Genomic DNA, 21,212 nt, shown 5'->3' with positions numbered 1-21,212 from the left:
CAACACATCAAGAAAATCACGGCAGCTGAGAGCTGAAATGAATGGAATGCCGCGCATGCCCAAAACGAAAGAGCGACAGAGAGAGAGGTGTGATCTTCCGCAGCCTCCGTTTCGTTGTCGTTGGCCGCTCTCGCTCACTCTGCTACGCTTTGTTTTGCTCACTAAGCAACGCTACCGGTTTGGGTGAGCGAACAGCTGTGCAGAATACGTCATGATAAGAAGTAGTAAGAAAGCAACGGCAACAGCAGCGGCAGCGGCAGCAGAACCAGAAACCACCACGAACAACGACAACAAGCAATGGAGCGAACAATGCGCTGCATTATGCGAAACTTATGTACAATATGATTAAGCAAACAACAACTATGAACAAACTACCCGAGGCAGGGGAGACTGAAACTGGGCGCAGCAGCGGCAGCGGCAGCTGCTTGGCTGATAGCGCGTGGTGTGTGCTTCGCTCTCAGGTAATGCACGTCACCTAGCTCTCTCTTGCGCTCTCTCTGCTACTCTCTCTGAGAGAGCGGCGCTCTTTTGGGCTTGCTAACAGCAACGGTGACACTGCGATTGCCATTCTGCTGCCAACATTCGAACAACGCAGACGCAGACGTCGCGATCGTCGCGTATATTTTGTGTTTATTCATCGATAGTGTTTACGTATTTCGCCCGGTGTTTTTCGTGTTTATATCGGAATCGTTTACCGTTGCGCAGTGTAAAACTATTTCCCACTCTTCTCCACCCCACCCCAAACATTGACAAACTGTGTGTGTGTTGTGTATCGTGTTTGGTGTTGTGTGCTTTGTTTGTGTAAATAACACTGACCATAATCAAATGACACGTGCTTAAAATAAAACAGCGATATTAATACTAAACTGGGATTACCTCGACTTTGCTTTATCAATAAACAACGGTAAGTTTGGCACCCTCTCAACAACAACAGCCGTAAAAGTGAATACAGCGAATACGCGCCATAATCATAAGTACACTCATATTCATACTCGCGTATTCGTCCAAGTATGAATGTGCTTTTCGGCTCTTTATGTTTATGTTATGTTTGTGTCCCATCGCCCCAACGGTGACCCCAATAAGCAAGTGCTTTGCTTTATCAACAAGCATATTACGGGCAGCTTATCAATAAAAGTACAAAAACAAATATAAACAATAAAATTATCCAGCATTCCTTCGGTGTACGCCCCTCATTAAAGACCCCTGACACTTGGCCATATAAAAATATAATTGCTATGACTACAACGAGAGCATTCACTTTGCTTTTGGGGCGGTTGACAAACCCCACAAAAAAAAAAAAAAATTAACACAACCTAAAGCCAAAGCCCAACCTGAAATCGCAAGCGCCGTTTTATGACTCAGGGATTTTTAGCGTCTTTGTTTGCTTTTCTTATATCTTAATGTTCTCGCTACGGTTTTATATCGTCGCATTGTAGATCCCGTGAGTCATCGCACTGTCTGAAAGGTGAGCATAGCGACAGGGACAACTCGTCGAGCTTTTGGGGGAGCTTTCCCCCTTTTTACATAGCGAGTGAGTGATCACAAGTTGAGCTCAGGTTGTTACACTCGCCATTTGATTAATCATCTGAGGGAAACTGTGGGAAATTCGCGAAATTAATCACGAGGGAAGTGTGGTTAACTGTCCCAATCTTATCAGTGACACACTTATGTCAGTCTTAAGCATTGGCGCTTTGGTTTCCTTGATAAGATACTGGAATAAATACAAATTATAGTATTTGTTTATCTGTTTAATATGAATATTTGATGAGCTGTTGAATGAATAATCAGTCAGTCCTCAAAGTTTCACAACTGGGTTTTTAATTAAAATAGAAGTTTCTTCTTGTTTGTCAATTGGAATGTCATTAAAACAACATTTGTGACGTCATTTCCCTGGGGTGAATACCTGAGTGAATAAGTGACTCATGGGAGAAGAATCATAAATTGTCTTCTCAGCACAAAAAGATTTAGCGCATAAGAAAACATTTTCAGTCTAAGATCAAAATGGAAAAAAACTTATGAAGCAATTTCCTCTTAAACACAAAATCACTTCATAATATTATTTTGCAAAGAACTGTCTTAAGTTGAAAACTTTTTAGAGTGCTTTCAAAAGCTTTGCTCTTGCTAAAAACTTTGATTAATCACTTGAGCAATGAAAAATGTGAACAAACGAAGTTATGTGTTGAACTTTGTGCAAGTTTCAAGAACGCTTTGAGTTGCCCTCGTTGAGTAATGAGTTTTAATTGTTATTAATCAATCTGTCAAGCTTAGCGAAATTTGTTTACAGACAATTTGTTAATACCTTTGATTATGGCACTGCGGCAAATTGAATACGCTTGCAACGTGCCACACACATTGAGCATTGGTGCTAAAGAGGAGTCATTAGTGAGATCGCTGCCTGGTTACGGCAAGTAAGTGAGCATGTCAAGGCGTTGCACGACTTGATTACAAGGCGGTGGCATGCAACAATCGAGTGACCACACGAGACGAAACTAAACCAGTCGCGAGCTCAGTCCAAGTTCCAGTTAAAGTCATCCACCTGAGCGATTCGAATTCACATTCACATTCACATTCTCAACTGAGCTGATGATGAGATGTTTATCAATGACAATGGTGTCGATAACATTATGCTACCGTTAGAGAGACCCACAATTAATCGAATCGGAATAGGAATGGAGAATGGGAATGGGAATGGGAATGGCAAAGTGGTTGCTCTTAAAGGTGTAATTAAATTGAATTAATGTTTCATGCGCGGCGATTCAATTGATTTTCCATTGAAAATGCCAATCGCGATGCCCCAATATGGAGCAACAATGGAAACAACGGCAAACAAAGAAAGGCATTTGTAATAGTAGAAGCTTTTTTCTAGTGTTGTATTGTCGCCAGTGTTGCGTAATGTGTCATAAATTTCGCCATTTGACAAAAAACCAATTCTATTTAAGGGCCATTTGGCAATTGTTTATTGTTGCAATTGTTGTTAACAATTGTGTTTGTTTGCTTTGCGCTTTTTATGCGTCATTCAAGCTCAAAACAAATAAGCATAAAATAACAAAAACAAAAAAGAATACTTGACTAGATTGAATGCAGTTTAACGAAAGAAAAATATTTAGTTAAATCGAGGCGATGGCCGCATTCAACATAATTGCACAATTATATAAAAACTGATTTATTATTTAATTGTTTGTCACTTGAATGACAACAATTAATTATGCCATATGCACAGAGCACAACACAAAAGAGTCGCAAAAACAAAGCGAATTGAATTTAAAAATGAACTATTTAATACGCTTTAAAAAAACTATTTTGAAAATATATTTTAGTAAATTAAAAAACTGAAAAATTAAACGCAAATATGTTTCAACGTTGTAAAATATAAACAATGAATGACTATGATTTTGCAATTGGGAACACGGAATCCAATTATTCTCATTTTACACATATCCACAATTTAAGAAATAGAAAAATTAAAAACAAATAGCATTCAACATATTAAAAAGTAAACAATTAGCTTAAAGTTAACTAAATGTAAAGGGAGCTAACTTGGTGAAATTGCAGCGATTTTGCATCTGGGAACACAGAATCCAATTATTCTCATTTTACACATATTCACAATGTAAGAAATAGAAAAATGAAAAACAAATAGCATTCAACATATTAAAAAGTAAACAATTAGCTTTAAGTTAACTAAATGTAAAGGGATCTAACTTGGTGAAATTGCAGCGATTTTGCATCTGGGAACACGGAATCCAATTATTCTCGGTGTACACATATCCACTGAATAAATGATGATGCCCGCCCCGTTTAAAGATGAATAAATAAATAATTTGCATTATAATCAATGCAACAGCTGCCAGACGACAAAATAAGTATTTAAACAAAAGCGAGGGGCGGGCAATAATATTATTACGTGGAGTAATAATAATCAATATGAATTGGCAAAATGTGTGTGTATAAACAAATGGGAAATGCTTAACACAGCGATTAAAATTTATTGCGCTTATTCCGCATTTCGGATTTCACATTTCACATTTATTCAATTTATCAATTTATTATTTACCATTTTAATATGACAACTATTAAAAAGGCGCCCGGTATATTTTTGTTGTTTTATTATCAATTATTCAAGTGCCGCTTAATTAAGTTAATCCCCCATTTTTCCTTTTCAAGTGCCGCAAAAAACACCGAAAATGCCTCAACAATTTGTTAATTAAATGAACAGTGAAATTGTGAACACAACTTATGAATAATATTCTTTGTAAAAGTTGGGAGAAAACTTTCGCAACAATTTCAGTTTATCATCTTTTTGAAAGTTAAAGAATTGTTATTAAATTTGTATTATTCCGGAAATAGAAATATGATATTTGTAAACCAAATTAAATGTTTACTTTATGGCGATAACATTTCGAATGAAATTTAACTCTTTCCCTTCTCTCTTTGTGAATGAATAACCCGTTTCAATTCAGCCCAAATTCTGCGTGAATCACTCTCAGAAATTTGCATAATTATTCACAATTTTATAACCATGGTAATATTCATTAATTAATTACATCCACTGACCTGCTCAATGACGTCGTCCTTAATGTCCTCTCGAGATATCCACTTATTCAATTCCATTCATTGCATTCCATTCACTTGATTCATTTTGAATTTTACATTAAATATTGTAAATGGGTGTTTTATGCACATTTTTGGGGCGTATTTCTTATCACAATTTTAATCAGCACTTACCGAATATGTTATCGATAATCGCTTTTGTTATCGACATTTCTTGAAAGTTTTTGAACCAAAGAAGTTAATGGCTTGGGCCCAATTGTGTGTGTTGGCTTATTGTATTCGGCTTAAAGCAAAAGTGCCGTTAACAGTCGTCGCTTTTGTTGCGTCGCGTGTTGCATAAATTATGAGTATTATTTCGTATTTATTTTTTTTGGGTTGTATGCTTTGAATACCCTACAAGGAGGCGATTAGTTGGGGTCAAGAATTTACAGGGGAAGAGGAAGTGCAAGCCAAATTTCTAATCTTAAATATGAATGAAATTCTACAATTTTCAAATTTCTATATCTGTAAACAAGTTTTATGTAAATAAGAAAATCGGAAGAGGAAACTCTTTATGTGTAGTCACAAGTTTCTAAAAAAGCCAAAACAAAAAGAAATTGATTTTTACAAATTCAAATTGACTTCTAATTAAAAATGTCAATGATAAAGTCTTTGATACTAATCAATGAATAAATAAAATATTAAAAAAATTCACTTTCTTAGCTCAATTTCATTTTATTTGCATGAAAAGTGGAATATACAAACATAACAAAATTGGATTGGATCTAAGATTTAACAAAAAATAAAGAAAAATACATTTGAAACCTTATTTAAAATGAAAAAATATTTAATACTATTCTAGCTGTATTTCTTTGCTACAAATTATCTATATTTAAATTTACAGGGTATTTGGCAGCAGTTTATCCATTAAGATATTCACTTTATGCCCTTTCTAAGCATTCCGATAAAGCGCAATTAATTGTTTCCCCCTTGAAGCGCATCGCATATCGAGAATGCTGCTGGCTATGAATTCGAATAGCTATAATATAATATGAATAACACTCATTCGAATGATAACTCAAAACCTGTTTGCGCCTCATTTGCAAAACAACTTTATTAAGATTCTTTTACATTTCTTACAATTTGCATATGAATTTGATTTGTCGCCACTTTTGCTTATCGATCTGCTAATTAAACAAATACGAGAGATGCAGATAATAATGGATGGACAAAATAGAGGGGAGGAGAGGAAGAATAGTCCTATAGAATGAGCTATAATTATGGCAGACCTCCCTGTCTCCGCTTCAAGTCAGGAATTGAATTCCAAATTGAAATTTTACATCAATTTGTACACTATTAAACACAGCTCGAGGCTCAGTCAATTGTTAAATGCAATTTTGTTGAACAAAATATATCGTGACTGTGTTGTTATTGTCGACATTTGTATTTTTGTAACGAGCTGTTTGGTTGTTGTTGTAATTTTAATGAGCGGAACATTTATTTAAATTACTCATCGCCAACAATAAATATCGATTTGAGGCGTTTCCCCGCTGCTGTTTCTATTATTTCGCTAAGGTTTTTTTCTCTCTTTTTTAATCAATTGAAAATTACAGTCGCAGTTATTGCGAGGCTGCTGCTATAGCTGTTGCTGTTGGTGGTGCTAATGAGGCGCATTATATTGTTGCTGTAAATTAACACCACAAAAATGTGAGTCGACTTTGCCAAGGGGGGGAGTGTCTTTAGCTGGCTTCGGGGCGCACTTTGTGTCGGCCATAATCTAATTAGTTAAGCCAGAGCCGCGACAGTAACGCGCTTAGCTCTTGTCATACACAAATATATCTACATATTTATGATGCTTAATTCTAATTAGATTTTGCGTTGCGTTGGCCATTTAAAAAATAACGCTTACTTGGAATGTATATCGATAGGTCAACGTCGCAGCGGTGGAGTGATCGCTGTGACATTTGTGCTAACGACGGCTAGGTGGCGCCAGCAGTTGGCAACATTCCACAGCACTGTTTCACAGCGCTTTGCAGCACTCGAAATAAACAGTCGCTACCTGTTGACTCATTCTCGCACACGGTGCGATTGTATAGCGGCACTGCTCTAACGCACAAGTTGTCTGGCTGTGGTCCCTGCTGGCTTCGTCGCACCATCATTCTACAGAGTTGACTCACACTGCGCGTATGACTTGGCCAGCTGTGCTGTGCGCTTGCAAATAAAAAAAAAGAGAAAAAATAGTGTATCAAGATTTCACTTTGTTTTTAAACATTATTAAACAATAGTCGAAATTACGAGTGTGTGTGGCAGTTAAAGCAAAAGTTTTTTGTGGTTTGTTTGCGGTGCGCGCGCGTCTCAATTGTGTTTTTGTTCTTTTTCTCGTATTAAGCACAGTGAGAGATGTTCGGGGTCTTCATGCGGCTGCCGCAGTCGCTGCTACGCGAAACATAAAAGAAATTTGCTGTTTGCCGCCGACGTCATCGAACACGCATACATAGCGAGAGACACTAAGCACACACACACACATATGCACTAAGCAGTCATTGAAATTGTTGCTGGATATGTGAATTATGAAAGCAATTTATCAACTGGAAATCGAACAGCGACAACAACAAACCACAAACTGTCTGACCAAGCAAGAAGAAATACGCGAAGCACAACGAAACAATAAAAGCGTTCATTGATCGACGCGTCACAGCAACAGCAACAACAACAGCAGCTGCAGCGAAGGGTTGGAAGTGCAAGAGTAAAAGAGTGAGAGGCGCATAAGATTCGCAGCTCTCATCAGCAATTGGCTGGAGTGCTATACAACTACAACTACAACTTGTTGCTTACACTAAACTTACACACACACACGCACATAGTCAGCTGTGTGCGTGTGACCTTTGGCGGCGTTTCCCCTCGAGCATTTTGTGTGTAAGTACGCTAATAAATTTATTCAAATGGCAGCAAATGGCTGAAACAAAAGGCAACGCGTTTAATTGCAAGCTCATAAATGTGTACATATATTCCCCATTGACAACAACAACAACAACAGTATTGTGACCAAAGGTTTCTCAGCTTCCTTGACTATTTAGGTAGCTTTAACAGCGGCTGCTTCTCTTTAACGACTGTTAAGCCACTGTTAACTATTGCCTCACTATCTACGTAACAACAACAACATTAGCTGCGATGATGTGAGCTTTAATTTTAACGACTGTTAAACGCTCTGTTAAGCATGCAAAACTGTTAACGCGGCCCTGTTAACTGTTATTTAACAACAATTGGAGCAAAAAAAAACAATTAATTAGCGCATTTCATAAGCCTTAATACATTTTTTGGCTTGTCAATGGCGTCTACGTATTTTTCTGCCGCTGATAAGATAAAATACCAAATAGCTGGTCAAAAGGCAAAACAACGCCCACAGTTCCCCTAATAATAAATACACACACATAAAATTTCGCTTTTCATTCAGCAAAAAGAGATTATGAAAATTTTCCGTTGTCATTATATGTTGTTAATAGATTTATCTATTATACAAAATATATACATTCGCTATTATACATAATTCCGCATCCGTATCTGTATCTGTATCTTTAGCTGTAGCCAAGAGAGCGCTTGACAAGCACAAAAATAATATAAATAACATACACATACACTTGGCAAATGTATGTGTGTGTTGTATATTTTTTTGGCTTTCAATTTCACAAATCAAAATCCAAATAATTGTTTTTCTTTCTAACGCAATTTAATTGTTTTGACTTTTGCCATATGCAAACAATTGTTTTGCGTTCTCTCTTCTTTTTTATAATCTTTTTTGCATTGCACATGCAAATTATTATTAAATTGTTGCAAATTCCATGACGAAGCTTACAGTTTGAGTAGCATAACAGTTTGGGAGTCACGCTTCTCCAAAATGGAATACGATAAAAACGATTTGTTGTTTGTGTAGAGTAAACAATGATAAGCAGCATATATGAGGCGATGTCTGTGGCAGCAGCTGCCTTAGCTTTGAGTAGAAAAATGCGAGAAGATATGAGAAAAAGAGAACAACAATTGCAGCACAATTGAAGGCAGTTTGCAGTTGATTTATTTGTTTGCTTTACGGTTTGCACTCGCTTCGCTGGAAGGTCAGCGTTCGTTGCTTGCCTCCACTGTGCGTCATAGCGAATGCGCACTGTGTTGAATTGCAAACGTGACAATTGTAGCCAAGACGCGACGCTTAATCATCACCCAACACATGCACACTCACACACACACACACACATTTACTTTGTTGCCTGCAATTTGAGCGTTGCTTTTTACAGTTTGCGAGCCACTGCCAACACCCAATATTGCATTCTCTGGCTAACTCTCCCACTCTCTTTCCCCCTCACGCTTTGCTGCCACAGCCCGCAGCATGGAGGAGCAATTGCAGCTGGAGCTGCAGCCGCTGAACAAGCAGCAGCTCAGCAACGGCGAAGCAAGTGGAGAACAAGTGGAGCAAATGCAGCAAGTGGAGGAGCAGCAGCCACAACCGAAACAACCGCCTCAACTCAAACTCAACATCAACACGTCGAGCAACTCGATCAACGATTATGTGGCCACCACAACAGAACAGCTGCCCGTGATACCAGTAATCCAGCAAACGTGCAGCACGCCCAGCACACCGCTGCCACAACCGCAACCAGTTGAGCCCGTGGCAGGCACATCGCGGCAACTCTTCAGGGAAGCGGCTAACGCTCATGGCGGCCAGGAGTCGCTGGCGCTGCTACAGCAGGAGATTAGCAACATTGCGGCCACGCAAATTCCGAAGGTGTACAGCGACAGTTCGATGTTGGACGCGACGGTGTCGAGGAATCCCTCGACGAAGCACGAGAAGAAGATCGGTCATCGTCGGGTGGCAGAGGGCGGCGAAGTGACGTACAAGAAGATCCAGTCGAAGCAGATCATGGGCTCCATTCAGCTGGGCATACAGCATACGGTGGGCAGCTTGGCGAGCAAACCGAAGCGAGATCTGCTGATGAACGACTTCTGGGAGATGGAGACAATTGCCTTTCCCCCGGAGGGTTCTTCGCTAACGCCTGCGCATCACTATAGCGACTTTAGGTTCAAGGTCTATGCACCGATAGCTTTTCGTTACTTCCGCGATCTGTTCAACATTGAACCGGACGATTTTCTCATGTCCATGGTGGCATCGCCAATGCGCGAGTTGTCCAATCCGGGTGCCTCGGGATCAATCTTCTATCTGACGGACGATGATGAGTTCATCATCAAGACGGTGCAGAAGAAAGAGTGTGAATTTCTGCAGAAACTGCTGCCTGGTTACTACATGAATCTCTCGCAGAATCCGCGAACGCTGCTGCCCAAGTTCTTTGGCCTCTACTGTTTTCACTACAACTCAAAGAATGTGCGACTGGTGGCCATGAACAATCTGCTCCCTTCGGACATTAAGATGCACTCCAAATACGATCTAAAGGGTTCCACTTTCAGGCGCAAGGCGTCCAAGGCGGAGCGTCAAAAGGCGAGTCCCACATTCAAGGATCTCGACTTTGCCGAGCATCATCCCGATGGCATTTTCCTCGAGGCAGACACTTATACGGCACTGATGAACACTATCAAAAGGGATTGCATGGTGCTGGAGAGTTTCCAGATTATGGATTACTCCCTGCTGGTTGGCATACACAATCTGGACATTGCGGCCAAAGAGAAACGCGAGGAGCGCATCCGCAACGCACGAGCGAAGCTGCAGCGCAAAGAGGGAAGCGCAGCAGCGGCGCCTTTGGCTACGGTAAACGATGACGATGCACCCGAAGCGGATCAGGTGAATCAACTGCATGCGGTCGCCTCTTACGCATCGATACCGGGCACCTCGGCAGCGGGTTTGAATCGCACGCGCAGCATGAATCGCCAGCGTTTGGTGGCACATTCCACGGCGATGGAGTCCATCACCGCCGATCTGGATGCCACGATCGAGGAGGGCGACGATGAGCCAAAGGGCGGCATTCCCGCACGCTCGTCGAACGATGAACGCTTGCTTCTCTACATTGGCATCATTGATATACTGCAATCCTATCGGCTGGAGAAGAAGCTGGAGCACACATTCAAGAGCATACTGTACAATGGTGACACGGTCTCCGTTTGTCGTCCGTCGTTCTATGCGAAGCGCTTCCAGGACGCCATGGGCAAGCAGGTGTTCAAGAAGACACCCACATTTCCGCTCAAACATTCCCCCTCGAAGCGCAAAACCTCTACCACCCAACTACGCACGCCGCTCCCCCGCACGCCCGCCTCCAATGCGGCAAACGTGGCGGTGAACGGCGGCGGCGGAGGGCGGCCAGTGAATCTGGCCATGTTGTCGGGCATGTCGACGCCGCCGCCTGCGTTCGATGACATCTCCGAGGAGGATATTACGGCTGCTGTTTCCACCACAACGCTGCAGCAGCGCAGCAGCAATAGCAACAGCAACATTGGGAACAGCATCGAGAAGCATCGTCTGCAATCTCCGTACTCTTATGACAGTTCCATGCGCAGCAGCAGCGCCTTGACCAGCGACTACAGCGACGATGAGTCCACGACGGGGGCACAGATCATGACGCGGCACACACAGCACAGCAATGGCAACGTTGTGAGTCGCCAACACAGCGGCGACATCGACAGACCGAACTCCGGGTCGAGGACACTGCATCTGACCAAGACGAGTGTGCAGGTGACCACGGTGGGCTATGTGGAGGAGACGCCTGCGCATATGGTGGATGTGAATGGGAAGCCTGCAACGGTGTTGCATGCCACCACAAAGACGGCGCACATCCAGGCGCCCAGCTACACATCCACGCTGCTGGTGAACGATGTGCCGCGATGAGGATTAGAGAGAGAGAGAGAGAGCGAGAGAGAGGAACGAGAAGGCGATGGCGATGTGTAATAAATATCCTGTTTACCTACCCTACAGATTGGTGCTGGCTTTCACTGAGAACACTGTAATATCAACACACTCCCCCCTCCACCCGCTGCGTTGTGTGTGGCATGTGGCAAGCGTAAAAGCGAGTGTGTGAGTGTGCCTCTCATATTCGATGTGGCTGCTGCCGCGCGCACAGCTCGTTTATCTTGATTAAACAAATACGAAAAAACGAATATGTGTATTCGATATGAAAATTTATGTGGCGCGTTTGTTAATTGACTGCCACACACTCACACACAAACACACACACACTCGCGTTACTATGCAACATGTTAGAGAGCAAACGAAAAGCTGAAATGAAAAGGAAATCCTAGCAAAAAAAATTCGACTCAATTTGCTTTTTATTTCGCTTTTCGTCTCCCCATTAAAATTTATAATTATTTTCATTTTCCTATCACATTTTGTTTGTCCTTTTCCCATTTTTTTTTTTGTGTTCGTGTTCGTTTTTGCTTTGGTTGTAAACTCGACTCGTAATTTGTCTGTGGCCTTCATTGGATATAGGTTCTTGATATTATCTCTATATGTATTACTTTTAGTCGCAAGTTTTCTCTGCACACAGCGAGAGAAGACTTCACAAAATGCTTTAGCGCAAACAAGTTTGACATTGTTAATCTGTGTATTTTTGTATTATAAAATGCGTTTATCTGTATGCTAGGATCATATTGTATATACTTAACAGATTTAATGAAATAAACGAAATTATTAACAAAAAAAAGTCATGGCGCGATTATCTTTTAATTGCGCTGGTTCAAAGCACCTTTAATTATTTGCGAATTTAATGAGTTCACATTATGTTATTTAATTAAAATTCGCATTGAATGTGTTTATCAAAATAATGAAAATCCCAATTAATGATCGATATGCTCGATTAATCTGTGTGATCGAGTGAAACATAAGTGCCCAGAGCATTACTCGAATAAAGCCATCATCAACCAGGGCTGCAACATTAAAGCCAGTTGGTTAATTAATAAGCGCAGTGATGGAAAATCTTGCGTTGTTATTTTTAATGAAATTCTCAATAAATGAGCCTCGCGCCGTTTTCATCGAGATTTACAATTAATAAGCTTAAACCAGGGATGCCGTACTTTTAATGTGACCGCCTCCTCGTTGATTTGCTGTCTCACTGAAGTGCTTTAAAAGCGTTGACAAATATTAATCGGCCTTATTCTGCCTTTGTTGTTTTTGTTGTTGCTGCTGTTGCCGTTTCTGCTGCGCTGCGTTCGGCTATAAATCACTTAATGATTTTCCATATTGGTATTAAGTACCGTTAATTTTTATCGCCTTGCAGCAAACGTTCGTGGCGGCGCAGATACGCCAACGAGCATTGCGCAATATTTATTGTGCAAGCCATGGGCTTGCTCCTCACCTCCCCTACCCTTCTCCCTCTCGACTCCTCTTCAGCGCGTTGGGTGTTCGCAAAGCTCTTCATTAATTAGCCGCCGCCATCTTTTTTATGCCGCATCGTTAAATGAAAATTTGCATTGCATACTTTTAAGCGTAAAGCGAAAATCAACATGAATTTGTTTGGCAAGAAATCCGCGAAGACTTGAAATTGTATAATTTAACATTGCTATTTAAATAGTTAACAAAATGCTATTCGATATTTATTTATATTTGTATAATTAATTTGCGTAAATTCTATTGTTCACATTTTAATTAAAAATCTCTCAGATGCCTTGTAAAACAATTAACAATAATACTTGCTTTGCATTTATTTCAATTAAAAACACAATTAACATGCACTGCCATATACCCTGTAGTCGAGGCAGAAAGACAAGTCTACACATGTATTCTCTGAGGCAATAAAGTTTTTAATACAGCCCATAGTAGGCAGAGCAGAAAAGGTTTTATTTCCTCTGTTCGTTTCAATTAATTTACCCCGGTATGCCATTTAGTTATATATTTCAACTTTTTTCAAGTGTTTCCGCTTTTAAACAATTAAATTGGCATTTATTTATAAATATTTACCTATTAGAGCACATATGCGTTACGAATTATTCCATTATTATCGCTCCACGCATAAATGGTTAAATATTTGAGCAGCGAGCAGCAGTGCTTGCAAAACTGTAATGGCAAATATGCGGCGAGCACAAAAACCATTGCATACTTTGCAGTGGCGAACGAAAATACAGTAAATGCTTTCGGTTAACTGCGTTTTTCGGCACTCCTATTGCATAATTATGCTAAAACCAAAAAAACAGAACAGTAAACAGTGGGCAAAAAGTAAATAAATAAACAGTAATAAATATGTTGCTACAAGTGAAAGCCGCAAAATATATTTCTATGTATATATTTATGTTTGTTGTCAACCCAAAAAATGTATATATACATATATATAGGAATGTCGTAAAACCACCAAAAAGTGCCAGCCAAAACTGATGAGGGGCAAGAACAGGCAGCAGCAGCAGCAGTGGCAAATATTGTAAAGCACTCGGCACAGAAATGTGCGGCATAATTACTTTATTTCATTTGCATAATATAGCGTAAATGCTTTTGGCCAACATTTGCATTTGTTCTCCCTTTTCCCCCCCACTTGTATAAACTGTAGATGGAACTCCGGTTGGAGTTGTAGATGAGGCTGGACAGGTGCGCAGATTTCCAAGGGGGAATGAGAGGGGAATGGTAATGGGAACAGCAGTAAAATCTGCATAAATACCTGGCCACAATTTGGCATCACATCAATTACTTTGAAATTATAACACAATTATATATGTAAGTGCAGATAGAGCGAAAGCGAGAGACGAGTAGAGGGGGAGGGGGAGGAGAGAGCACAAAAGTTGCCACAGCAGGCTGCACTCTAATTATGTCTCTGCCACATGTCAAATGTCATTTTGATAACAGCAACTTTGCATTAAGCCTGAAAACTCATCCGAATCAAAGTTGAAGCCAGTCTCTGCAGCTGTCTCCCATCTTAGGGTCACTTTAACACAAGCATAAAGGGACACCCAAAAGGACCTGCACACACACATACATATATAAATGTATTGATTAAAATAATGATTTGTTGCGTTGCTCGGCGGAAATTTAATTTTTCTGCAAACGGATATTAATACGAAGCGTCTGTCTGTGCTTGTTTATTCTTGTGTGTATGTGTGTGTGTGTGTGTGTGTGGGAGCGAGGAAAATACTTTAAAACTTGGCCTGATAGTTGTTGACATTTGCCCCAATGCCATTGGACCCTTGGGGGCATGTTGAAATAAATTAAGCAGGCGTCAATTGCATTAAACTTAATGAATTTAAAGCGGTTAAACAAATGAGGCAATTTATTAAATGATTCACGCAACTGATTTGCATTTCTCTCTCTCTTCTCCTTCTCAGGAATGTCCTTTCAGCGCAGCTACAGCAAAGTCTGGTGGGGCTCGGAGGGCCAACAGTCGGGCAGCAGCTTCACCAGCGGCGGTTTCTATTCGCACTTCAATTACGGTTACCAGCAACCACAATTGCAGCATCTGCAGCAACAGCAGCAGCTGCAGCTGCAACAGGAGCAACATCAGCCCGCATCCTTGGACAGCGCCTTGCAACGGCATCTGGGCAACAACGCTGGCAATCTGTCCAGCATTCAGGAGGTGGACGATGAGCAGAACAGCTCAAAGCTCTCCTGGCACAAACACGACAGTCCCGGCAGTCTGCGCAGTCAGGTGTGTTATCCAGCATATTATATACTTTACATATACTTTACTTTATTATATGCGTATCTCTTCAGCCATCTCGAAATACTATCGAAATCTGTATTACCATTTTAGCTTTCGCTTTAATTTGCAATTCAGCTCTCAACATTTATGTAAAATGAGAAATTCTGCAAAGCTTTATTTTCACTTATTAATTTTGAGGCAATTCCGTTCATTGTCATTCTTAACGAATGTATTATATTTCTTTACCAGCTTTTTTGCTTTATTAAAGTACAGTCTGAATTTGAAATTTGTAAACTCTTCGTATTGAATAACACATATTTTCTATTATTAGCAAAAAATCTATTTGTCTTCGATTTACATTCATTACATCACATTATTGCACATAATTTTCATTGTAAATTAAAAATAGAGTTCTATTCTGACTATTTTAATTCTTTTTGTCATAATATTTTACAACATTTTATGATTCAAAATAAGGTTATATAAGGTTTACTTTGAACTTATTTCTTCTTGTGATTAAGTTGTTTTATATATGCTTTCTTTATATGTTTTCCAATATTCAGAATCATTCTATAATGATTTCATATTCCTTATTTGTCACCTGTTTTCATTAGATAAGAGTGCAATTCTTTAAATAAATTTAATTACTATGCACTTCATAATCTTATTTCACTGATTCATTTCCTTTAGTTTCACTGAGTCGATATTTAATTCCTCATAATTTTCCTTATACAATACATACTTTAAATATAATTATATGTACGTATATAGATTTCATCTTTCACTTATTTCTTCTTAACGATATGTTTCACTTATTTTATATTTGTTTGCTATATTCTTATTATTTTTTAAGAAATCTTCTGAATAATTTCATATGAATATCTATTCCCTGCCTAAATTATTTTCATGTGAATTTAAAGACTCTCTATTCTTTTGTCCTTTCAAATATGATCGTATGCAATATTATTTCCCCACCCATTGATTATTTACTTAATTTACGCTCTAAATTAAAATTTCGATTTGTATTGCTTTTACAGGACTCGGGATTCTCTGACAATGAGGAGCAGCACCACAGCCAAAGCTCCACAGCTGTGGCAGACACGACAGCCACATCAACAGCAACTGGCACGCCCAGTGCATCGCCCACATCCTTGAGATCGGTGGCAACTCCGCCAACAGTCATACGCCGCGTGGGCAACTCGTCCTTCTACTCGCCGTTGGTCAGCGTAACACGTCGCATCTCCTTCAATGGCGTGACAACGCCTAAGAAGCAGCCACTGGCAGCAGCTGGCGAGGAAGGCGATGTGGAGGAGGACGACGAGTTGTCCGCCAGTCGCAGTCGCTTGTTCGAGCAACTCGACAGTCTGCAGCTGGACGACAAAGATGAGAAGGAGCCAGCACCAACGCCCCCTCGCCCGGCTGTGAGACGTCGTAAGCGCCTGGCACGCAAATCGAAACTGGAGCAGGAGCACGAACTCTCCGACGAGGAGGAACCCATGTCACCAGTGACGCCACCGCCGCCGTACAACAACGAAACAGTTTACTTGGGTGAAGCGCCGCCGCCGTACAACAACGAAACCGTGACCTTTGGCACTGCGCCGCAACAGGATGCGGAGGATACTTTGAAATTCGAGCCACTCTCGCCGCTGCGCAGTCGCTTCACAGCCAGCACAAGCACGCCCAAGGCGAAAGCGAGAACGCAACCCATGAAGCCAGAGCCTCAGCAGCTGGAGCAGAACAAAGCTGTGCAGAGTTGGCTGCACGAGGAGCGCTGGAGCTGCGAGCCGGAGGTGATGTGCATGCTGCAGCACAAATCGATTGCCCAGGAGGCGTACAAGAACTTCACCATCACGACGAGCGCGGTGGCCAAGCTGATGCGTCAGCTGCAGCAGCAGGCGCTCGATCTCCAGGCGCATTTCGAACGCACCGAGCGAGTGCTCGCTGGGATGCAGGCCACAACTTTAGCCGAAGCTTTGGCTGGTGCCACGAGGCTGCTGACGCATCTGGATGAGTTCGCCTGTGTCCTGGAGCGTCGAGGCGTCTTCTTCAACGATGCTCGCGTTGAGCGGCGACGCTTCGAGCAGCATCTCGAGCAGATACGCACCGTGAGCAAAGATACACGGTATTCTCTAGAGCGACAGCATTACATGAACCTCGATTCGCTGCTCGATGATGTGCAGCTACTTAAAAGACATACTTTGATCACCTTGCGTCTGATCTTTGAGCGTTTGGCCCGTGTTTTGGTGCTGAGCATTGAGCAGAGTCGCTGCGATCTTTTGCTGCGTGCCAACATCAATATGTTGGCCACTCTGATGAACATTGATTACGATGGCTTCGCCTCGCTCTCCGATGCTTTTGTCCAAAATGAAGCGGTGCGTGCGCTGCTCATCATTGTGCTCGATCACAAGCTGAGCTCAGTGCGTGCTTTGGCTTTGCGTGCACTCGCCACACTCTGCTGTGCCCCGCAAGCAATTGCCCAGCTGGGCGCTTGTGGTGGGATTGAGATTGTCCGGGACATACTTCAAGTGGGTGGCAACAACAACGTGGAACGCGGTGGCATCGAACGGAGGGAAGCAGTTTCTCTCTTAGCTCAAATCACAGCCAGCTGGCATGGACCCGAGCATCGTGTGGATGGACTCAAAGACTGCGCTGAAACTCTTGTTGCCGGGTTGGCTGCTTTGTTAACACCCGAGTGTTGTGCTCAGACCTTGTTGCTGTGTGCGGCGGCTTTGAATAATCTGAGCCGCATGGAGGTCACTTCGCACTATTCCATCATGTCGAATGAGGCCATCTTCAGGCTGATCTCGACGCTGGAGCATCAGAGCGACGGCATCAGCGTCTTTCTCTATGTAAGTGCTAACTCTCTGCATCTCTTTCTTTGAACATTGAATTATACTGAGCGGCAGGGATGGATGTTTTAGTGTGTGTGTGAGGCAAGGAACTAGTTTCGAAAGGAGTTCAAAAATCACTCCATTTTATTTCTATATTGCACGTTATTTGATTATATAATGGATAGAGATAATAATGTCATTTGACTTAAACGCTCTTTAAAGTTTCAAATTGTCATTGATTTTAATGTAATTCAGACTCACTTAATATTTCATTTCAAAATGAATAAGTTCTCTAAATGTGCATCATTTTATTTTAATATTAAGTATATGAAATATATCTGTTTCATCTTGAACACAAAAATTAATAATAACATTATATTTAACTAGTTTCATATTGAGCACTGTTGAAGTTTGTAACTATTTTTAGTTCCAAACAAAATCCAGTTCTAAATATTTACAAAGATTATTATAGAGATTAGTTGAAACTTCCCTTTTTTTATATTAACTTCTCTGATAACTCGTTCCTTTTAAAGTTCACGAATTCGCTCTTCTACTCTACTTTAACTACACAACAGTTTAGAGCTTTAAAACTTTAAAGGGCGCTAACAATTGAAATACGATTTGAGAATCGATTTGTGAGCTAATTTGTTGCTTTTGAGCATCGATTGCCAGCCCTGGTTGCTGCTTTGCTGGGCAATTTTATTGAAAGCATTGCTTGGAAGTAGCTCGTAAAATTTATTTGTGCATTTGCAAAGCAATTTTTTCACAATCTTGGCCACGATTTTTCATTTGCCTTGCGTCCGACGAACACACACACATACACAAACAGTTCTCTCTCTATCTTTTTCTTCTCTTTTCACTCTCGTTCTCTCTCTTTTATACGTTTGTATTACATGTATTTTTTTGCTCATCAACATTTGTGCTTTATATCGTTTGAACAGGAGCAAATCGTTGGGATGCTGCAGAACATGTCGCTGAACAAGAAGTGCCACAGCCACTTGGCCAACGGCATCATCATAAATTTCATCACGTCCGTTTACCAAACGGAATTCTACAAGACCTACGACTCACGTGCCGAATGCGATGCCCAGCGGCGCAGCATTAAGGCGATTCTCCACACGCTGACGCGTCTCGTCCAGCACTCGCACACACTCGGAGCTGAGCTCTTGGAGCAGTGGTGTCTCCCCGATCTCCTGCGCCACTCGCTGGCCATGCACACCGACAAGCTTGGAGCAGGTGGAGCGGGTGGAGCTGCCCAGTTGGATCAGAGTGGAGGCGGCAGCGGATACAGTGGAGACATCTCTCAGCTGGCGCGACAATTGCTGCAGGCCCATCAGCAGGAGCAGCTGCTGCTGGCTGCTGGAGTCGGAACTAGAGCTGGAGCTGGAGGAGGAGCAACGTTTAGCAGTGGACATCAGACGCCTGAGGCTCAAGCGGGCAGCAGCAGCAACAACAGTGGGCGAAGCAGAAGGCCATCGTCGTCGTCGCTGAAATTCAATTTAACACGTCAGGAGAGTTTTGTCTAGTTTTCGGGTGCTGGGACACCTGAGTGGCGAGTGGCGAGTGGCGAATGTCCTAGGCACGTCCTCGTCGTCGGCAGCCCGGACGTGCGTCAAGTGTTATTACTTGTCTCTCTGGTCACTGCGTGACCCGTTTTCCTTGTCTGCTTCATCACTCGCTCTTATGCTTCTTATCCTTAACCTTATGCTGGCAAATGTAAACGAAGTAATTTTTATATATCCGGCCAAGCAAAAGAACACACACATTGTACCAAAGGAATAACAAATACGAGGCAAACTTTTGCATTTTTGTGGGCCAAGCACAAAAATGTTCGAAAAGTGCATACGCCTTGTTTCTATCTCTGTCTCTTTCTTTACCCAGTTTACCTGTCTCTCTTTCTCTGTCTCTCTCTAGATCAATGTAAATATTTTCATACGGCAAGAGATCCAAAATTTGTATTTATAGTCAAATTGTGTGCCAAAAAATACTATGAGAAACACGTTATTGTAAATTATGTTCGTATTTTTTCGTATTGTACAGTTACTCAATAGCATAGTCATATACTATATATTAATACCATTGTATTATTTAGCTATTAACATTTAAATGTAAGCAAAATATTGAACGAAACAAAATACACATTACTTTTTCTTTTACGTTTGTAAATGAATTTTGCTTTGATATTGAATAAAAATATAAAGATGAGAAATATATAAAACTGATTTTGTATTTAAAGGAAATTGGTTGGGAAAGTGAATTATTTAAGGCATCTATTAAATAATACATGTCAGACAAAACTAATTCTCTGAGAAATATGCACAACAGAGCTCGTAGTCAAAGAGAATTCGGAAAAGTGAATTGTTGAAAGTAAAATATAAAAGACAAGAAAAGGTAATATAATTTATTTTGGAAAGATTTTAAGCTTCAATTAAATAAAAATTTGTCAGGCAAAACTGATAATAATTCTCTAGAATTTTACGAAATTTACGTTTAAATTGATATTGAATACACATTTATGATAAATAAGCAAAATACGTAAAACTGATTTTGCATTCAAAGCAAATTCTTTGGTAAAGTGAGTTGTTTAAGGTAGTAAAGAATAACTCTTATATATTAAATAATATAATTTATATTGAAATTATTGAAAGCTAGACATTTTTTTCCTTGACGTCCAACTACTTGAACCTCCCTCTGGAAATATGTAATCAATATTGACTTTGGCAAATTCTTGCAGTTTACATACGAAATGTCACAGCTTGGCTTTGGTCAGCACTCCATTTGCCAATGTCATTTGCAAAAGCCATCGATACTGAGGGACAAGCAGACAGACAGACAGACATTCGGATGGGAGGATTGAAAGCTAAGAGATTGCAGTGATCACATCTTGTATTTACTTGGGAATGCAAAGCCACAGGCACTGCACATTATCGGACACTGGCAATCTGGACTTACACATGCACACAGCGATAAGAAGGAGAAAGAAGGAGTTGCACAGAAAGCAGCTGCTTAAAGACTTGTAACGAACTGAAGCAGCAGCGCTGAAATGTATGCTACAAAAATTGATATAAACATATACGAGAGGCGTGTGTGTGTGTGTGTGCTGTCAAAGTGGATTCTCAGTGAAATTCCAGCTAGCTGAGATGTCAAAAAGCTTGCCTATCCATATCCGAAGTGGGGGGTCGAATGCGGAGGGGGGAAGCTAAGCATAAACAAGTTCTTTAGAGTAGATTGAAGTTATTTAATGTCGGCATATTTTGCATGGCTGCTTTCAGAATGGCTGCCTCGTTCTCTCCCCTCTCCCTCT

General features: G+C 41.0%; 2 protein-coding genes across 2 annotated transcripts; both read left to right on the top strand.

The window, feature by feature from the left end:
- Positions 1-582: 582 nt before the first annotated feature.
- Positions 583-20,119, top strand: LOC117567170 (uncharacterized). Its single transcript, XM_034246985.2, has 4 exons — positions 583-904; positions 14,764-15,083; positions 16,115-17,926; positions 18,850-20,119. The coding sequence occupies exons 2-4, from the start codon at positions 14,766-14,768 to the stop codon at positions 19,432-19,434; spliced, it is 2,715 nt and encodes a 904-aa protein (XP_034102876.1). The 5' UTR covers positions 583-904; positions 14,764-14,765; the 3' UTR covers positions 19,435-20,119.
- Positions 6,680-12,160, top strand: LOC117567171 (phosphatidylinositol 4-phosphate 5-kinase type-1 alpha). The gene is made up of 2 exons (XM_034246986.2): positions 6,680-7,446; positions 8,901-12,160. The coding sequence occupies exon 2, from the start codon at positions 8,909-8,911 to the stop codon at positions 11,348-11,350; it is 2,442 nt and encodes an 813-aa protein (XP_034102877.1). The 5' UTR covers positions 6,680-7,446; positions 8,901-8,908; the 3' UTR covers positions 11,351-12,160.
- Positions 20,120-21,212: the final 1,093 nt, after the last annotated feature.

This window comes from Drosophila albomicans, chromosome 3, assembly GCF_009650485.2.
Source record: "Drosophila albomicans strain 15112-1751.03 chromosome 3, ASM965048v2, whole genome shotgun sequence".
Lineage (NCBI taxonomy): Eukaryota > Metazoa > Arthropoda > Insecta > Diptera > Drosophilidae > Drosophila > Drosophila albomicans.
This window is presented reverse-complemented; position numbering and strand designations above follow the sequence as displayed.